Source organism: Mixophyes fleayi, chromosome 1 (genome assembly GCF_038048845.1).
Source record: "Mixophyes fleayi isolate aMixFle1 chromosome 1, aMixFle1.hap1, whole genome shotgun sequence".
NCBI classification, from domain to species: Eukaryota; Metazoa; Chordata; class Amphibia; order Anura; family Limnodynastidae; genus Mixophyes; species Mixophyes fleayi.
In genome coordinates, this window is record NC_134402.1 from 354,784,285 (window position 1) to 354,800,644 (window position 16,360).

General features: G+C 43.3%; 1 protein-coding gene across 4 annotated transcripts in view; it reads left to right on the top strand.

Moving 5' to 3' along the window:
* Nucleotides 1-1,155: 1,155 nt before the first annotated feature.
* RILPL1 (Rab interacting lysosomal protein like 1) overlaps nt 1,156-16,360 on the top strand; it is a 38,888-nt gene continuing 23,683 nt past the window's right edge. For 2 of the 4 annotated variants that reach the window (XM_075177342.1, XM_075177351.1), the window contains exons 1-2: nt 1,157-1,665; nt 3,096-3,246. In XM_075177342.1, coding sequence (XP_075033443.1) covers nt 1,381-1,665; nt 3,096-3,246 — 436 coding nt within the window. In that variant the 5' untranslated portion in view covers nt 1,157-1,380. Of the gene's footprint in view, nt 1,666-3,095; nt 3,247-16,360 lie in introns of all 4 variants that reach the window. The other 2 variants (XM_075177325.1, XM_075177334.1) reach the window with 2 other exon arrangements.

The window sequence follows — 16,360 nt, forward strand, 5'->3', positions numbered from 1 at the left end:
ACCGTAGTCCCCATAGAACTATATGGGGACTGCAATGTTAGGGATTTATCAAGCAGCGAAATACATTGCTTTATGCAGCCATCTCAGAATGTCGTTCCCTTACCTGTTCCTATGGGGTCCAGTGAAGCCAGAGACGATTCACTTGGTGCTCACCAGGTCAGGGGCCTGATTCATTAAGGATCTTAACTTAAGAAACTTCTTATTTCAGTCTCCTGGACAAAACCATGTTACAATGCAAGGGGTGCAAACTAGTATTCTGTTTTGCACATAAGTTAAATACTGACTGTTTTTTTCATGTAGCACACAAATTTCAACTTCACATTTCAGTGTACAAATAAGCTATCAAGTATTTGTGTGCTGCATGAAAAAACAGTTAGTATTTAACTTATGTGCAAAACAAAATACTAATTTGCACCCCTTGCATTGTAACATGGTTTTGTCCAGGAGACTGAAATAAGAAGTCTCTTAAGTTAAGATCCTTAATGAATCAGACCCCAGATCACTAACATCTGCTCATGCGCATTTCCCTTCCAGCATTCGCCAACCGCGTTAGGCTTCATAGCTAAGGGGCTTCTGATGAAGATTAAAATGACCTCGTTGAATAATAGGGGAGTATTCGCTGAGGCTACAAGATCAGTCCTGGCATAGTAAATAGCAGCAGTACTGCAACTTGCAGTGATAAATAAAGATGGTTACTTACTGCTGTAGAATAGTAAATAGACCCCTTTGTGTCCTATTCAGCTTGAAGAACAGTGATAACAAAGAACAACGTGTTGCATATAAATGCATGTCAAATGTAAACAGAATGTGAAACGTTTCAAGTTTGTTCACGGTATGGAAATGTTTACATACATATCTGTCAAAGTTACAAACTATTTTATTTTTCTTATTGGGTCTACTTCTATTTTGCGTTTTAGTGTTCATTAAAGTGCATACCCGCATTTTGCATTTGTAGTGAAATGAAAACATATTCCAATTCAGTATATATGTAAAGCGTCAACAATTGGCAGTGTAGACCATAATATATATGAATGAATAACAGTTACAGTATAATAAACGTATTTGTAACGCTACATTGTATGTATGCATTGATCAGTGAATGGGTTAATCTAGATGCCAGCCTGGACATGCGCAGTAGCGCCCTCTGGTGTCATATAACTAGATCGCGTGTTGGTAGCACAGAGTTGCTGGCAGCTTTCCTGCACTGATTAGAAGGCCAGGACAATCTTAGCCTCAGAGACTATGTAGTCCGTGTATGTTATATGAGATATCATACATGATCTGAGAGCTCTCTGCTGGAGGAGACCGCCCTTCACCCGGGATCCATCGGGAACAGGCTGCGTTGAGGGCAGGAAGGAGGTTGAGAGGAAGGGAGAAGCCATGGAGGGGACCCCAGCCCTGGAGAAGAATGTGGCCGAGCTGACGGTCATGGATGTGTATGACATCGCCTCTGCGGTGGGGCAGGAGTTTGAGAGGGTCATAGACCATTACGGTTGCGAGGCCATAAGCCGGCTCATGCCCAAAGTGGTCCGGGTACTGGAAATCCTGGAGGTCCTGGTCAGTAGAAACAACATTAACCCAGAGATGGAAGAGCTGAGGCTGGAGCTGGACAGGCTGAGACTTGAGCGGATGGACAGGATAGAGAAGGAGAAGAAACACCAGAAGGTGAGGAAAGGGGAAGAATACACAACTCTTATTTATCACATAGAGCTTCCAGCTTTCCTGTTATAGAATGCTGGCAATGTGTGGGCTAAATCAGACCTGCATGTCATATCTACCCTTGGTAACTTCTGAATCTCAGCTCTTGTCCTCCACCTCGGTGGTGAGATAAAGTGCAGGCTGTCCCAGAGACTGTAAAGTGCTGCATAAAGACGTCATCACTTTATATTAATTCACCGGCACCGTCTGCTCATCACTGGTGTAACAGATGTACATTTCATTCCTCTCAATCAGCACTTTTTATATGTTTGGGCCAGACACAAGGCTCAGTGACTAATCCAGTACGGATTTGTATCATGCAGTTCTTGCATCCAATTGTCTCCTCATTGTCCCTGGGAAGAGCTAAGCCCGGTGATTTTCAGTGCAACTTGTTACATGTGTTCAGTTATACCGGGTCACGAGTTTACTATTGGTGTGGGCTTTATTAAAGTGGAAAACATTACAGATTTTTTTTCCACCAGTATCATAAATGTATCATGTATCATATGCACTATGTATCATAAATACTTTGAACAGTGTATCAATATTTGCAACATAATCATACAAACATCAACAGTGTCAAGGCTTCTGGTACAATATATGCATAGTTTATGCTTCACTGCTGGGCGGCAATATCCATGCTATATTTAATGTCTGATAGAAATAAGTGATTTTGTATTATTATTGCCATCATATTCGTTTGCAACAACTTGAATGTGGCAGAGATCACTACTTTTATATTAATATCAAAAAAGCTCTGTGTAGGTCAAAAATGTTCACTTGATGGCCGTGGACCAGATGTGGTCCTCCCAAGTATTTCTTGTGCACCTCCCCCCATCCTTACCAACCTTTATTCACTCTATTGTATTACATAGAGTTTGTTTTTTGTTTATAATGGTATTCTGTCTGTTGGCACATGCCTGTAACATCATCATCATCATCATCATTTATTTATATAGCGCCAACATATTCCGTAGCGCTTTACATACATGCAACAATCTTCATGTATATTGGATAGCACTGATATCGGAGAAAACATGCTGCAAATAGGGAAGAATGATCATCATTTTACAGAAACTAAGGTATATAAAAGTAGGAGATCTTTGTCACATGAAATACAGGCATCCCTGATGTCATCTTACTGACAGGAGTCAAGCACAAGCAAACATAAATTACAATAAAGAAGATGAGGACAGGGCTCTGGTTATTACAGCATATATTTTTTCTGATTAAACCACCTACAGTATGGTAGTGACAAGAGGCTGTATCATTTTTTTTTTTTTAAATCATGTACAATTGTTGCTGAAAATTCAAGCAGCAGCGAATGGGTCTGTAGTACTGAGCTGTAGGGTATGTTGTGACAGGAATGTGTCAGTGATGAGGTGCTGATCTTTCAGGAGCTGGAGCTAGTGGAGGATGTTTGGAGAGGGGAAGCACAAGACCTTCTCGGTCAAATAGCTCAACTGCAGGAGGAAAACAAACAACTTCTATCAAATCTGTCTCTGAAGGATGTCAATTTAACTGAGGAAGAATTTCAGAAGCATGAAGGTAAAAACCATGTAATAAATACTTGTGATAAAGGCTTTTAGGCAGATGTTGCTTTTGTGCTTCAGTTTGTTACACAATGCTACACTTTTCATCCCCACTTAAAGCATTATGAATATATTTTACTAATGTATAACTACTCCCCTAGCTGGAGTCATGAGGTTCTGTCAGTTTTGTAATACAGAACTGGCAAATTTATAAAGTTCACCACTTTATATGGTGGAGGAGGGGCTGTGCAAGCAGGAGGATCAATAACAGTCCCCATGACTTCTACGTGGGAGAGCGTTACGGTAGTATAATATTTTCATTGGTGGTAGTAAAGCTTTAATACCAAACTGGTGTCTGTAAAATAACAAGTAATGATTTCTATATTTTTATGTGTGAAAAATAGGGACTTTTGTAAGTATACTTTTTATTTATCTCTGCAAAGCTACCTTTGTTGTCATTTTGGTCTATTTCCACTGCTAGAATGCCTACTGAATCTGTCTCCTCTTCGCATGTCTCTCAGCAAATGAGAGAGGACCGTAAGTAATCATGAAGTTTAAAGTCAAATTATATTAGAAATGTGTAAGTTATATAATCTTTGGTTTCCACACTGCTCACGGTGTTTGTTTATGACTTCAATACATGGAGAGTACCAGGAGGAGGAGGCAAGTAGCTAGAAATGGGGTTCTGCAGCTGCAAGTAACCACTCACCACTATTGTGACATCGTACGATAAGGATTCTATTCAGGACAGTGAAGTCAATTTGGAAAATGATATTGTGTGTTGACAGAAACCTTTATTAGGAAGTCACAGGTAATAATCTCCAACTGACTACTTAAGACACATGGCTAGATTTACTAAGCTGCGGGTTTGAAAAAGTGGGGATGTTGCCTATAGCAACCAATCAAATTCTAGCTGTCATTTATTTAGTACATTCTACATAATGAAAGCTAGAATCTGATTGGTTGCTATAGGCAACATCCCCACTTTTTCAAACCCGCAGCTTAGTAAATCTAGCCCACAACCTTTCTGTAGACACTTACATGGCAACCTTGACACCAACAGGCTTTAGAAATGTGCAAAAATAAATTGTTCACAAGAAAAGTGAAACCTCTTCCTTCAGTAATGGGTAAGTTAAGTTTAGCTGTTTACTATATGTGCTTGTAATTTATAATGATGCGCATAATGATTATGCATGATGAAAGGTTCGGTGAGACTATTAGAAGAACTGTGGCTTATTACAGCATAGTTGCTGTTGGGGAATGAATAGGGAGTATTGGCATACTCATCCACTTGTGACTCAGTGCTGCTCGGATTAAGAACTCCAGAGAGTGAGACAATTGTGACATAAAAAGGAATCAGATCTCTTCATAAGTGTTTAGCCATAAAAGCTCAATTTTGATGGTGTCTTTAGCATTTTCGTAACCTTGTGTTGGGGTGTCAACTCCTCATGATCACACCTGACTCCAGAGAATGATGTGCATGATATTTTACATACATTTTATTTATCATCTTGAAATTGTAGTCTTGGACAAGAGGAACACTGTCTGTACCAGGGTTGTAGTGTATCTGATTTTAATCCATTCAGTCCATATTTACTGTCTGAGTTCCAGACAAGCAGGGAACCGGACACAGGAAAAAGGAAGCATGTGCAGTTATTTTCAGGTGTTGCTAATTCTAACTCTGAACTCCAACACCATGAGACTCGGCAATGCCAATGAGTATTTGTATCCGGTGTTCTCACTGCCTAAATGACTGAAGCTCCCCAGTGCCAGTGTTATATGATATCCTGTTCTCCCAGTATGCAGTGGGAACAGGTTATTATGTTACACTGGGTTGTCTAGAGGTCTGAGATTTAATAGGCTGATGCCACTCTGTCCCTCTCCTACTGTGAACTCCAGCAGCCAGTCAGTGATCACAGAAGAAGAGGAGAATGAGCTTTGTCAGTCTGTAATGCAGTAGATGGAGCAATATCAAGTGCGGGGTTAGATGAGTACTATGCTCCAGGCAGAGTCCCCTAACTAGCAGAGACTGGGGCTTGTGTTGTCCAATAGCCATCAATGCATTTACTTGGTTCAATAAAATGAGTTCTTCATTTACTGACCTGACCTGACCAGAATGGACTTTACCTTTTACTGGGTGACCAGAATGGGCTTTGTATTGCAAAGGGGTCACCATAATAAGTTTTCCATTGTGGTAAAGAGAACATGCTCTGCATTGTTGGCTGTTCAATAGAGTGGGATCTCTATACTGCATAGCAATCGGAGAATATGTCTTGGCACCGCAGTGATAAAATCTGTTTGGGTTCCCTTTAGTAAAACGACCAAGGACCAAGCGGGTTTACTAAACTGACAGTTTGCATGGCTCTGATCGCTCCTTTGGCCTTGAGGTATCTTGGTTGTGGAGACCTGCAGTTGCATTCTTAAACTAGAATAAAGGCAACATGTTGTGTTTGTGTGTTTGGATATATTTGAACACTAGATTTTTGGTGAAATCTTTAATGGGTTCCATTGTCAGACCAGTTTACATGTTTTATACTAGCATTAAAACACTAGTGAAATAAGTGCGTCCCGTCGCAACCACTTCACAATGAATGTGGGCGGGATACAGAAGGTGGCACTGCTCTCTCGGCGGGATGCAGAAGGTGACTCTGCTCTCTCTGGAGTACGGGAGAATGCCTAGAAGTTAAGGCGTTTCCCTTACATTCTAGGACAATAGGCAACTATGCCTATGACTTTTGTTTTTCTCAAGTTAATGTTTTATTTTACTGAAGAGCTATGGTTTTTGATGGAAAAGTCCTTTATGTGTATACATTTTACATGCTTTAACAAACCAGTTTACATAACAAACAATTCCTGGGGGTAAATGTATCAAGTTCCGATTTCTGTCGACTTGCAGAAATCCGTACTTGATACATTTACCCCCTGCAGTTACTTACAAATTCCCTTGTTTTTTTGTTGTGTGTTTTATTAAGACTTTTCCCTTAATTTACACTTTGACAGTTTTTGGTACCTTAGAACATATAAAAGGAGGATTTGAGTGTATTTCTATTGCAAATTACATCAGCCTTGTTGTTACTGTTTCAGTAGGTCTGTAAAACAATACATTTTTGTTTCTGATGGCTGTAAACATTGTGAAATACCCCTGAATCATTACTTTGGATCACTCGTGTTCATGTCTGTGCTGTTATTTAAATATAGCTGTGCTATTTCAGATATTTATATGTTCCAGATAAAAATACCTCTTACGTCCATTTATTTGCTTAGAATAGACCAGCTTGGGCTGGAAATAGTGAAGCACTTTCAGCTGATTGTGAATACATATGAGTCAGTGGTCCTGGCTGAAGCATTGCTGCTATAGAGATCTGAGTGTATGGCAGGTGTGAGGTGATATATGTAAAAAATAGAACAACCTGAGGTTAGATAAATAAAGCACAGTGGCCTAGTGGTTAGCACCTCTGCCTCACAGCACTGGGGTCATGAGTTTGATTCCTGACCATGGCCTTATCTGTGTGGAGTTTATATGTTCTCCTCGTGTTTGCGTGGGTTTCCTCCAGGTGCTCCGGTTTCCTCCCACACTCCAAAAACATACTGGTAGGTTAATTGGCTGCTGTCTAAATTGACCCTAGTCTCTCTGTCTGTCTGTGTGTGAGTGTGTGTTTATATTAGGGAATTTAGACTGTAAGCTCCAATGGGGGAGGGACTGATGTGAATGAGTTCTCTGTACAGCGCTGCGGAATTAGTGGCACTATATAAACTGATGATGATGATTGTATTGTGATAATATGTTTATAATATACTTTGTACTTGTACTTTGTCATGGTGACTGCTGAATGCATAGGACTTCCGTCTTTAAAACTGAAAACCAATGCACCCATTTGACATAAGTTTTGCTTTGTTTGTAATTGCTTCTTTTCAAATATAAAGCAGACATAGAAACGTATTCTTGTCCTTTTAAAATATCTAAGTATATTAATAATTTATTGGTAATCCAGGTTTGCAAAACATTGATATTTTCTCATACAAATATTATAGCTTGAGGTTATTGTGTTGATGTTTGTTATTGTTTTATAGTATATGAGCGAAGTCCACTTATTCTTATTTAAAAAGGCATTTTCTTTGAAAGACCAGTAGTGCTGGGCAGCTCTCTTGTCACTGAAGTTTTGAGATAAAGTAATACGAATGTGGCATTGTTTGCGCCAAGGATGCTATAAATTGCTCAAGATTCAGTTGTGTGGACGATCCTGCACAGTACTGATCTAGGATATCCACATTCCGCATACTGAGGGTTACTTCAGGTGCATCAGACACCTTATTGTATCATTTTAGTAGGCAGATGCAGCAAATCTTGGGACGTTACTTTTGCTCCTCATCAAGCATTGTATCTACATGGATCTGCAAGTTGCTGAGTTTATCTATCATGACGTTTGGTAATATGATCCATCATGTTCTTTGATAGGCACATGCAGCCTATTTAATAGGTGCTCTCACACTTATACATTGCCCTTTTAAAGGTTTAATTTGCTGTTATGTTCGTGTCTGTGTATTGAACCGTCAAATTTGGTTGGTCTCCAACCATGACCTGTACTTCAACCTTGTCTTTACCTGCTGATTTAATACTTTGATATCTGATTCCTGACCTTCGATTGTTTGACCTTGACTTCCTCCTCTATTTCTCAGTACCTTACCCTGAGCTGTAAACACCAATAACTCATTGGAGAAGTTCTGTGGGCAACATAATACTGGTGAGAATGTCTAGCTCTCAGGGGTTGCAATAGGTGAAGAGCACATATGGTAACTGTTGTTCACAGACAGGGTTCTGAGTAAGCTTACATTACATTATAACATGCCTGAAAACTACTATGAAGCCAAGCTCAGCTCAAGTTCTGGCCATTTGACTCCAAGTTCTGACACAGGTGGTCCAAGAAGTTTCTGGTAGGAATACCGCACAGGATGATGCCACTGGACTCCATCCACCATCTCCAGCAGTGGTCTTGGAAGTTGGAACTCAAGATTCACAGGGGTCCGCAAGTCATTGAAGGATTTCCAAATCTACTGCGAACTTTACTTTAAATTAAGACCCAGAACATCTGGTACAATAGAACAAGGAGATCCTCAAACGTGAGCATTTAGCCTTGATCTATTTACATCTGCCTCTTTGGATTATGGTGCCGTTGACAATTTTCTTAATTTCCCTTGCTGAGAGTTTAACGTTACTTTTAGTTCATCTAGACATCTCTGCCAAAATATATGTTCTACATGGAAGACCTCTAACTAAAGGGGTTGTTTCTTTTAGAGTCCCAGAAATGACTCTGGCTTCTTAGTCACAACCTGGTTGTTGGTTGGTGCTTGGGGGATATTATTAAATGGAGTTCCAGTTGTCATAACACATTATTTTTTTTTTATTCAGAATACATTGTTTTCATTTCTTTAGAAGATTTTACCTGTACATTACCAAAACATTTCTTATATTTTAGGGAGAAATCTACAGATATATTATCACCTCATAGGTTGTATGATTGCTGTGTTGATATAAATCTTGCAAACATAATTCATAGAGGGACAGTTTATACAATTTCAGGTCCAGAAACCACAGACTATGAATGTGTATTGTTAGGAATTCACAGGCATATGAGGTGATGTAGTAAAAACACTGAAATAACATGTTTGATATCACCTTGACCAGCATGTCCCTCATTTCTTACAATATGGAGCATAACAGGTACTATTATAGCCCTGTCAATGTTTCCCAACTCAGCAGAGTGCAAGTGCAGTGTCTCATTACATGAGGAAAAGGGAACATTGTAGCCATGCTTATATAGGAGACATGTTCATTCTGTTACTTATTGTAAAAATGTGTTTGTTCATGTTGCAGTAATGCTATTAGGCATTGTTCTCAAAGTGAAGTCAGGTGGGTTATGGTTATGGGTAAGGAACGGTTGGGGTACAGCTACAGGATATAGGTAACAGGGCTATAGCTGCATTAATTCTCCCCCTCCATTCTCTACAAGAACTCCTGATCAGCTGGAAGCTAGTTCTGGCTGAAAAGCTTGTAAGGGGATAATACTGGGCGTGTCATTTTATCATCTTGGCCTTGCCCCTTTATTTACCTGAGTATGCCCCTCTTGTATCAGGTTGTATTCTGACAGACACCTTAGAGTCAGGGGGGCCAAGGGATGTATTGGGATGAGAAAGGATAACCCTGTAATAGCTCCATTTGACACAGCCACTCTCAGAGGATCCCACTATCTGAGACCAACCCTGACCCAGGCCTTTGGAGCGTGGGAAAACTACAGAGTATAGAGGATAGTCAGAGCCAGGGGAGGTTGTTGTTGTTTTCTATTTGCTTTGAGCCTGGGAAGAACTCCAACATTGAAGTCTAGGCTTCTGCTGGACTGAACACCCTGCTAGGACATCCAGGTGACTATATCTCCTTAAGCTAGTGGGGTAAGGGACAGATAATGTCGTAAACCTGCCTGGCATTTATTTAAAGTTTGTATATAGTATTCTAGTGATTGGTTTTTATTACAGTAAATGTACTGTTGTACTTTTCTAACTGCATTTGCTTGAGTGATTATAAGAACCCTAAAAGGTACTGGGTATGCTTAGTAAGGCATCCCTGGGTGACCTGCCAGTGTGGAGTAGGTATAATTGGGCCATATAAACCCAGTATCTTCACAAACCCAATGGCGTTAATAGAAGCCAGGTTAAAGCACAGACTCTGAGGAAGTGCAGGGATGAGTCATAGCCAAAAAATAAGGCATTAATATATCACAATCTTTGTGGTAATGCAGGTATATAACACTTTCTCTGTAGCAATGCTAGTATATAACAGTCTTTGTAGCAATGTAGAACTATACACAGTCTTTATGGAAATACAGGTATAATTACTACAGTCCATGCCTGAGGATACTGTGTGAATAGCATGAATATATATGAATAGAATGTAGATACAAAGCCAGATATCTGGAACCAGCATACTGTAAGTTATAGAGTCAGGAACTGCTTGATGCAAAGTCAGAATCGCACAGGATACAGATACAGGAACCAGGAAGCATCACTGGCAAGGAGTGCAAGACAGGTGAGAGCGTATAAAGTGAAGCCTATCAATCAGCAGTCAGAGGGAGATACACCTGTACTGCATAACAGATTTGAGTAGCAAGAGGATGCAAAGCAGATGAAAGCCTAACATGTATATTGAAGATAATCTAAGAAAAATAAAGGTTTTAAATCCACTGTATCCCTTGCTCGATCAGGACTTGTGTCCAAGAAACATTTTGTGTTTGTCAGGCACTGTACCCGCACACACATTAGGTGCCAGGGACGGCTGTCTACTTTGCCCCTCGCGCGTCCTGTTGCTTAGCTACTTTTGGTTCTTGACAACGAAAACACCAGCAGCTCTTACTGTTGTGGGTCAGCTGCTTTGACTGCCGATCCCACGTTGTCAGGCGCCGCTCGGCGGCCGCCCGCCCGTCCGCAACCAGAGGCATCACTTCCCCTTCCGGCCGGCCGGCCAGCTACAGACCTGAAAGCGTTCCCGTTGCTAGGCAACGGGACGCTGCATGAAGATAGCGCTACGGCGCTAAAGAATGACAAGCGCTACGGCGCTAGAGCAATGACAGCACTACTAGTGCTGAGGGCATTGGCTAGCAGCACTATTTAAGCCTCTCTGACCCCACCTCCTGTGCCAGAGTTTCAGGTCCTTTCCTGTCCTCCAGCGTTCCAGTGTTCCTGTGATTATCTGTTTCCTGACCTTTTTCCTTTCCTCCAGTTTATTGCTGTTTGCCTGTGACCATTGTGACCCGGATTGCCTTAACTACCCTTTTGGATCTCCCTTTTGTACCTCGCTGTCAGAACGTTATCGACCCGGCTTGACTCACTACCCCTTCGGATTCTCCTTGTGTACCTGCATTGCCCGCACCGTTGCCGAACCGGCCTGTCTGACATTCCTCTCGTGCTTTGCTATCTGACTCGTGGAAGGACCGCGACCTGCGTGTTTCCTGCAGCTAAGTCCATACCTCCTTGCGGGGGTCCCTGGTGAACCAGGGGCACGTTAGACTCCGCACCTTCCTCCGAGTAGTGCCAACGATAGCAGGTACGCTATACTAGTCGTGACAGTAAACTCTGGCGATGTCTACCGAAGGAACTGGTGAACCCTCAGCCCGGGACCTTCTCATTCATTTGGCTCAGCGAGTAGAACAGCAAGAAGCAGCCCAAGCACATCTCCTATAATGTGTTCAAGGTATCGCTACACGCTTCGATGCTTTACAAGGCTCTCTGCCTGCTACTCCAGCCATTACCACCTCCTCAGTGGCGTCCTCTAGTGTGGTTACTGTATCCACTGCAACTTCTGGCATGCGTATCCCCACGCCTGAAAAATATGATGGAGATCCCAAGAAATGCAGGGGTTTCTTGAACCAGTGCTCCATGCAGTTCGAGTGCAATGCAGGAGCATTTCCTTCAGAGCGTACGAAGGTGGCGTTCATGATCTCCCTCTTGAGTGGTCAAGCACTAGCCTGGGCTTCGCCTTTGTGGGAGAATGGAGACCCTCTTCTTAATAACACCGGCTCCTTTATTGAAGCTTTCAGGAGAGTCTTCGATGACCCTGGGAGAGTAGCCTCTGCTGCCACCAGCTTGCTGAACCTGCGTCAAAGCAACTTATCTGTCGGGCAATATGCCATCCAGTTCTGGACCTTAGCGTCAGAGCTGAAATGGAACAACGAGGCGCTGGTCGCAACTTTTTGGCAAGGTCTAATCGACCGTATTAAGGAAGAACTAATTTCTCGGGATCTTCCCTCTGATCTTGATACCCTAATTGCGCTATGTATTAAAGTAGACCTACATTATCAAGAACGCACCCAGGAACGTCCTGTCTCTAAGCGGGTGGTTCCTCGTCTGGCTCCTCAATTTCAAAACCCAGTTTTGCCTATGGATGAACCCATGCAAGTAGGACGTTTTCCGTTTATCCCCAGAAGAGAGAGAGAGGCGCTTCAGGCAGCGTCTCTGCCTTTACTGTGGCGATTCATGTTCTCAAGGTCTGTCCTAAGAGACCGGGAAACTCGTCCTCCTAAACGGTAGCAGGGAGGCCGGTTTAGGAGTATCCACAGTTGCTCCCTACTCAAAAAACACCCCTGAGCTTCTTATGGCAGTCACCCTGAGCACCCCTAGAGGTCCCTTCTCCACCACGGCCTTTGTGGATTCCGGCTCCTCCGGGAACTTCATTTCTGCCACTCTCGTTGCTGGGCTTCAAATTCCAACTCTCCCCTTGCCTCAATCATTATCATTAACGGCAGTGGATGGAAAGTGTCAGCAGTGGCTCCATCTCCTTCATCACCTCACCTATTCGGTTAATGGTAGGAGCCCTCCATAGCGAGATGATTCAGTTGTTGGTGTTGCCAAAATCCATCAATCCCATTATCTTGGGGCTCCCATGGCTACGAAAACACTCTCCGCAGATGGATTGGGATCGAGCTCAGGTTACCCGTTGGGGTACAGGATGTCATCATAGATGTCTACCTATTGTTCTGCCTCCCGGTTCCCAAGTTGTTGCTCAGTCCACGGTTACGGAATCAAGCCTTCCAGCTGCATACGCCGACTTTCAAGATGTATTCCATAAAACTGAGGCCGAGTTATTACCTCCCCATTGGCCCTGGGATTGCTCCATCACCTTGCTTCCTGATCAACCTATACCCAAGGGGCGAACTTATCCCCTTTCTCGCCCAGAGACCTTGGCAATGTCTCAATATATCAAGGAGAATCTGGAACGTGGTTTTATTCGCAAGTCTACCTCTCCTGCTGAAGCTGGATTCTTCTTTGTCAAGAAAAAAGATGGGTCTCTGCGCCCATGCATTGACTATAGACCCCTGAATCGTATTACCATCAAGAATTGGTACCCGTTACCTCTTATCTCCGATCTATTTGACAGGATCAGCGGGGCTCAAGTGTTTACTAAATTAGACCTACGAGGGGCCTACAACCTCATTCATATAAAGAAGGGTGACGAGTGGAAGACCGCCTTCAATACGAGGGATGGTCATTTCGAATACCTGGTAATGCCCTTCAGGCTTTGCAATGCCCCTGCCATCTTCCAGAGTTTCGTTAATGACATCTTTCAAGATCTGTTATATACCTCCGTAGTTGTTTATCTAGACGACATTCTAGTGTTTTCTAAAGACTTGAGTTCTCATCAAGAACAAGTGAGGGAGGTCTTACGAAGACTGCGCAAATATCATCTCTATTGCAAATTGGAAAAATGTGTTTTTGAAGTTCTCCAAGTGTCCATCCTTGGGTTTATTGTGTCCGGCTCTGGGTTACAGATGGATTCCACCAAAGTGTCATCCATCTTGAATTGGCCTCAACCGCAGGGTCTTAAAAGTATCCAAAGATTCATTGGATTCGCCAATTATTTTCGAAAGTTCATCCAAGATTTTTCTTCCATTATTGCTCCAATTACAGCATTAACTAGGAGATCTGCCAATCCAAAGATATGGTCTCCAGAAGCTGTTTCTGCCTTTACTACTCTGAAGAAAGCCTTTTCCTCTGCCTCTGTTCTCTCTCAGCCGGATCAAGAGCTACCTTTCTTTGTGGAAGTAGACGCCTCTTAAATAGGCATTGGAGCCGTGTTATTCCAAAAGACACCTTCAGGTACCCATTCTCCATGCGGGTTCTTCTCCAGACGATTTCTTCCCAACGAGATTAATTATGGAATCGGAGACAAGGAGCTTCTCGCTATTAAAGCAGCTTTGGAGGAATGGCGACACTTATTAGAGGGAGCCTTATTTCCGGTTACCATCTTTACAGATCACCGAAATTTGACATTCATTCGTGAAGCTCGCTGTTTGAATCCTCGGCAGGCCCGCTGGGTATTCTTTGCTCGCTTCAATATGATTCTTACCTTCTGTCCAGGTGCTAAAAATGGGCGGGCAGACGCTCTATCTCGTTCTTTTGATGATACAGACCGCCTGAATCCATCGATTCCTCATTGCATTATTGACCCTTCTAACATCGTTGCTATTACCAATACTGTGAAGGATGCTCCGCCCACAGGACGATCATTTGTGGAACCACAATTACGACTCAAGGTATTGCGTTGGGCCTATTCGTCCTGTATCGCGGGTCACACTGGCATAAAGAAGACCACATTCCTTCTCTGTCGTCATTTCTGGTGGCCTACCATACGTGCTGATATACGGGACTTTATTGCAGCATGTACCATTTGTGCCCAACACAAAACTTCCAGGAAGGTTCCTGCTGGTTTGCTCCAACCCCTGCCTATGCCTGATGCTCCCTGGGAGGGTATAGCCATGGATTTTATTACTGACCTTCCCTGCAGTTCTGGATTTAATACCATCTGGGTTGTCATTGACCGATTTTCTAAAATGGTGCACTTCATTCCTCTTTCAGGTCTACCTTCGGCCAGTCACTTAGCCGACACATTTATCAAGGAGATCTTCAGACTTCATGGTTGCCCTAAGGAAATTATCTCTGACAGGGGAGTGCAATTCATCTCCCGATTCTGGAGGGCCTTCTGTAAAAAACTGGGTACAGAGTTAAAATTCTCATCTGGATATCACCCACAGACCAATGGTCAGACCGAGCGGATCAACCAGGATTTAGAGACTTTTCTTCGTTGCTTTACCGCTGATAATCAAAGCAGATGGTCACAATTCCTTCCCTGGGCAGAATTCTCACACAATCACCATGTCCATGAATCTACCGGGTTTTCTCCATTCTTTATTGTGACCGGGATGCATCCTATTATCCCAGATCCATTTCCAAATTCTTCCTCCTCAGTTCCGGCGGTGGACTCACTCTATCGAGAATTCTCTCTCATTTGGGCCACAACCAAAGCAGCTCTGCAAAAAGCATCACAGCACCATAAGACCTTTGCAGATCGCCTCCGAAGAGCTACTCCTCTATTGAAGGTAGGGGATCAAGTATGGCTTTCCACTAAAGATTTAAAACTCAAATTACCATCTATGAAAATGGCTCCACGTTTTATTGGTCCTTACATCATCTCACAAGTTATTAATCCTGTGTGTATTAAGCTAAAGCTACCTTCTTATTTACGATGTCATAATACTTTTCATGTGTCCCTACTCCGGCCATTGGTGCTTAACAGGTTCTTTGTACCTCCATCTCGACCTCCTCCAGTTCAAACCTCCTCTGGAACAGAGTTTGAGATCAGCCGGATTCTGGATGTCCGCATTCGCTACGGGCGACAACAGTTCCTTGTGCACTGGAAGGGATTTGGTCCAGAAGAAAGATCTTTGGTGGATAAACCGGACCTTCATGCTTCTCAGTTACTCAAGAGATTCCTCCAAACAAGGGGAGAAGGAGGAGGGCATACTGTCAGGCGCCGCTCGGCGCCCGCCCGTCCGCATAGCATAACCAGAGTCATCACTACCCCTTCCGGCCGGCCGGCCAGTTACAGACCTGAAAGCGTTCCCGTTGCTAGGCAACGGAATGCTGCATGAAGATAGCGCTACGGCGCTAAAGGATGACAAGCGCTACGGCGCTGGAGCAATGACAGCACTACTAGTGCTGAGGGCATTGGCTAGCAGCACTATTTAAGCCTCTCTGACCCCACCTCCTGTGCCAGAGTTTCAGGTCCTTTCCTGTCCTCCAGCGTTCCAGTGTTCCTGTGATTATCTGTTTCCTGACCTTTTTCCTTCCTCCAGTTTATTGCCGTTTGCCTGTGACCATTGTGACCCGGATTGCCTTAACTACCCTTTTGGATCTCCCTTTTGTACCTCGCTGTCAGAACGTTATCGACCCGGCTTGACTCACTACCCCTTCGGATTCTCCTTGTGTACCTGCATTGCCCGCACCGTTGCCGAACCGGTCTGGCTGACATTCCTCTCGTGCTTCGCTATCTGACTCGTGGAAGGACCGCGACCTGCGTGTTTCCTGCAGCTAAGTCCATACCTCCTTGCGTGGGTCCCTGGTGAACCAGGGGCACGTTAGACTCCGCACCTTCCTCCGAGTAGTGCCTACGATAGCAGGTACGCTATACTAGTCGTGACACACGTCCACCAATGACAGACCACTTTCATCTATTTAAAATTAGCTCTGGCGCCATTAGTTTGCCAGAGTATCTAGGTCTCTAGTCTCCAGCACCTCATTTGTCTCCT